Source organism: Apium graveolens, chromosome 5 (assembly GCF_009905375.1).
Source record: "Apium graveolens cultivar Ventura chromosome 5, ASM990537v1, whole genome shotgun sequence".
Classification (NCBI taxonomy): domain Eukaryota; kingdom Viridiplantae; phylum Streptophyta; class Magnoliopsida; order Apiales; family Apiaceae; genus Apium; species Apium graveolens.
Window position 1 is genome coordinate 312,685,884 of NC_133651.1, and position 4,371 is coordinate 312,690,254.

Here is a 4,371-nt window from a genome sequence, read left to right on the forward strand (position 1 = left end):
ATTGGTTGGCTACTTTTGGATTAATTTTCTGGGGATTTAATATATATACAACTCATTTTTTTATTTTAACATTACTCAGAGACAACAGTTTATAGATAATCTATTAAACCATCTTCTACCTAGAGTTTAGACAACATGCATGAAGAACCAAACCATTGTGTGTTTAAGTTTCTAACAAGTTTTTTACATCTCAAACCGTTGTCTATTAGTTGATAGATGAAAAAAGTAAACTGCTGAGTTGTTAAAATTTTGTGGGAGATTAAATTAAAATAGGAGGGAGAATGAAAAATAAATAATTCAAAACAACCTCTAAAAGTATCTTTTAAAGTGTGGTGTTTAGACAACGCGTTATAAATCCGTCGTGTAAATCTTATAAATATAATGCTTTAAAATACCATTATCTGTGGCCTTTCCTTTTAACAATGGTATAAACGCACAGTTGTTTGATTTTTAATGAGACAAGGGTAAGAATAAGCACTTGTCCAAATTACACAACATAAGCAGCAAAACCATCGTCTTAATCTGATAAATAGTTGTTATTTAACAACAGTTCTAGCGTGTTATCTTAGTATTCTAAGACAACCTTTTAGTTTGCACACTGTTGTCTGATTCCATGGGAGGGCATAACAAAGACAACAGTTTTTGAACTAATAGATAACTATTGTCTGTCCTTAAGCTCACACAACTGTTTTTTTTTCAAAATCATTTCACCGTTGTTGTATTGTTTAGGACAACGGTATTTTTTTTAACCATTATCTTTCAACCGTTGTCTGATTGCATTTTTCTTGTAGTGATATTTTTGTCGCTAATCTCTTGTAGAATTTTACTATATATGTCACACCCTAATTAAGTGATTAAGTGATTAGAGTAAATATTCCCAGATACCTCCTTAAGCAATTTTCACCCCAAAAAGCATGACAGAATTCTCAGGTGCTTTCCTGGAATCAGTTCTGTTCAAGTCATTGTCAGCCTCGATATCCATCTCGAGCCTGGTCTGTGATTCTGTTCAAGACCAAAGTTCTTCACCCCTTCCTTCGAATGCGATTTTTCGCCATCAGCAACTACATATTTTCCCCTGTTGGCTTCCTCAACTTGTACTCTATTAGCATTATATTCCACATCAATTGCAAAATAAGTGTGAACAGCTGACCCCGTCTCAAAAAGCTCACACTTGAAGAAAATAACTTTGTCCGCTGATCTCAGATCCTTTGCTCGCACAAAATCTTTCCAGCAACTAGATAAGACATAACTGTTACTTCCCTTCCAGACACCATAGCGAAAATTCCAGAGTGTCATCGACTGGTCATAGAAAGCTAGCTTTTGGGAATCGCATGGGAAGCAACTAGCATACATTTTCGGAATCACAAATGTGTAGAGCATACCTACGTCGCTAGCAGTAAGTACCTTTTCAAATAGACAGGTACGTGTACAATCTTGTTGCCTCTGTGCCTGGAAAATATTGACAGACCTGCAAAAAAGGCTACCAGCAATGCAGACTTGTTTCTGAATATTTGGTTCTTGTGCAATGTTATCTGTCTTTCGCAAGCTTTCATCGACACTATCATATGCCATCTCTGCTTCCTCCTCTGTCTTAAAAATCCCTATGCAAGTCCAGTTATGATTTACAAAAACATGTTCTGCCCAGTTCCCATTCATTAGAGCAACGACTCCCTTAGAACTCGAACTACCGATAGTTTTATCATGCCTTGCACGCTTAGTACATGATTGATTATGACTCAAACTGTTCGAACCTGAAGCTTTGCCGAACATATGTGCTGTGACATTCATGAGATCCTTCATTGTTTACTGCAATCACAGGAAAGTTAGTAAATGAAACAAGTTAATACATTTCATTCCTAAACTATGGAAACCTGCAGAGAAAATGATCTGCAGCAAGTAACTCATATTTAAAGTCCAAACTAGAAACCGGAAAGGAAAAAGATTTGAAGAAAACACATCCATACTTATGATTTAAAATGAAATATAGAATATAATGTATTTTTTAACATAAGAATAAAAAGAGATCTCATCTATGTATTTATTAATTAGCTCAACTAAAAAACTACTTTTGGAACTACATTTTGTGCATTCTACATTTCCCAACTCTCTCATCACAGTCACACTCCGGGGAGGATCTAGTAAGGGGCTATGTGGGACATGTGTCACCCTTAAACAAAATTTTATATTTTTGGTAATTAAATTTTTTTATTATTAATTTTTTTGAAAATATATGAAAATGTCCTCCGAAAGTACAAAGTTATAAATGTGTATTCGCAAAATATAATCGATATATTAGTGGAATTTAATTCCTGGATCTCTCACAGCCAAACTAATACAAGGGGTTCTCATACATCAAACATGCATAGGATGTTTAAAAATTTATGAGAAGAATAAATGTAAAAACCGCCCATGATAGGCACAAATATGCTTTAATCAATACAAGAAATGTCTCCTATTACACAATAGCTATAATTTTGACTACACATTACACATTGGATTTAAAGTAAAATGATCAAATAACCTGGAAGAACACATGACACACAAAACCCCCAGTACACAATCAATAATTAAATCAAATTGGTTCACACATATATATTTAAGACTTAATAAAACCTATAAATATGACAATAAAACTTATAGAAATAGGTATTAAATTCTTCTCAATTTGGTGAGCTCTAAGACAGATCTCTTAGAGGGGCTGGTGCTTATTGTTAATAGCTAATAGTAGGAAAGAGGCCACTAACCAAGAAAAGAATTTAATTATTTTCAAAAAAGGAAAAGAAAAGAATTTAAATGAGATTTGAAATATTTTGTGATTAAATCATTGATGTCAGATTCTTTAAACTAGTCACCAATATTTCAATTCATAGTTATATTATTCATCCTTATTCGTTAAGGTAAGTGTCTAAATCCAAATATGAGGAACATAGCCATCATGTAATAATGCTCTCCTGATAAAATCTCTTAGTATAAACTAAAAAGCTTATGATTATTTAGAGAGCAGCATGTAGTCACACATAAAACAATTCTATTACTCTAATCTCACATTTATCGCGTATATTCATTTTCGATTTTAAAAAAATCATAACAATTCATGAATTTTAAAAAAACATTTCGTAGATTTTAATTGTTCGTGGATTTTGACAGAATTGATAGAAAAATCTTGCCGAGTCTTGATGATTTTGGGAATTATTTTAGAAATTCTTCAAAATCTCATGCACTTTACAAATATTTTAAAATATTAAAAATGTACTAGCCAATTCATCAAAATCTACCACTTTTTCAAATAAAAACAAATCCATGAACTTTTGATACCATCGTAATTTGATGGATTTTTAAAATTTTAAATTGAATAGACTCGGATTTTAAATAATTTTTTCCAATCTATATTGAATATCATCAGATTTTAAAAGATTTTTTAAAATTCAAATTAAATACCTTTTGATTTCAAGAATTCAACAAACCACATATGACTTCTTTCAAATTTTAATCCCAAATTTGAATCCCAAGCTTATTTCAAAAATTGTAAAATTTTAGAGGATAATATCTTGTGGTCAAAAATTTTATTAGTTAATATAAACAATTTTTTGTTTATAGTACGGAATATTGGACACATTTAAGCGGTGAGGGTTCATTGGGATTAAAGTCCCTCAAGGCCTAATGGCAAACAACGACCCATCTTGACCCATATCCATTCTAAATTTTTTGATAAACACGCTCTTCATTTACCCTTAAAACATAGAAGAAGGCTTGAAGACCCGAGCTTAGCATTATAATCAGATAAAAACTTTATAGTTAACAGCCTAAATGAATCACCAGTCAAACCTTAACTAGCAAGAGGTATGAAGTACATCTTTTAAATTCACGAAAATTAAAGGTAATCTATATGTGTTAAAGCTATGGTTAGTGGTACGCTCTCTTAGTTTTCTTTGTTCTTACAGTTTCTCCTAATGCTTTGTTGTGTTAATGGCTTTTCCTTGCTAAATACAGTATGTAATCGCCTCTATGTTGCACTAATAGTTAGTATTATTTCCAACAAAATATTATATATACAACAAAATATATTAAAATTAAATCACACAGCAATTATAATACAAGTTAATTACCATATTGAAAATGTATGACCGAATACATTAAAAGTGCCTAAATTTACAATAAACTAAAAATATCTATACGTGATTTAATAATTTTGAGCTCATGTATATATCAAATAATTCATAATTTCAATTAAACGACGAGAAAAAAGAGACTATAAAGTGTGACAATTGTAAGTCTGCTTCGTTCAAAAGTTATAACCATTCGAACTCACTTTCAGACTTCGTGCAACTGTCTTGCAGGCTTGCTTTCACTCCAATTTAATGTGATGACTAT

General features: G+C 31.6%; 1 protein-coding gene across 1 annotated transcript; it reads right to left on the reverse strand.

Annotated features, from left to right (window-relative positions):
- Window positions 1-954: 954 nt before the first annotated feature.
- Window positions 955-1,800, reverse strand: LOC141661270 (AP2/ERF and B3 domain-containing transcription factor At1g51120-like). Its single transcript, XM_074468254.1, has one exon. The coding sequence runs from the start codon at window positions 1,798-1,800 to the stop codon at window positions 955-957; it is 846 nt and encodes a 281-aa protein (XP_074324355.1).
- Window positions 1,801-4,371: the final 2,571 nt, after the last annotated feature.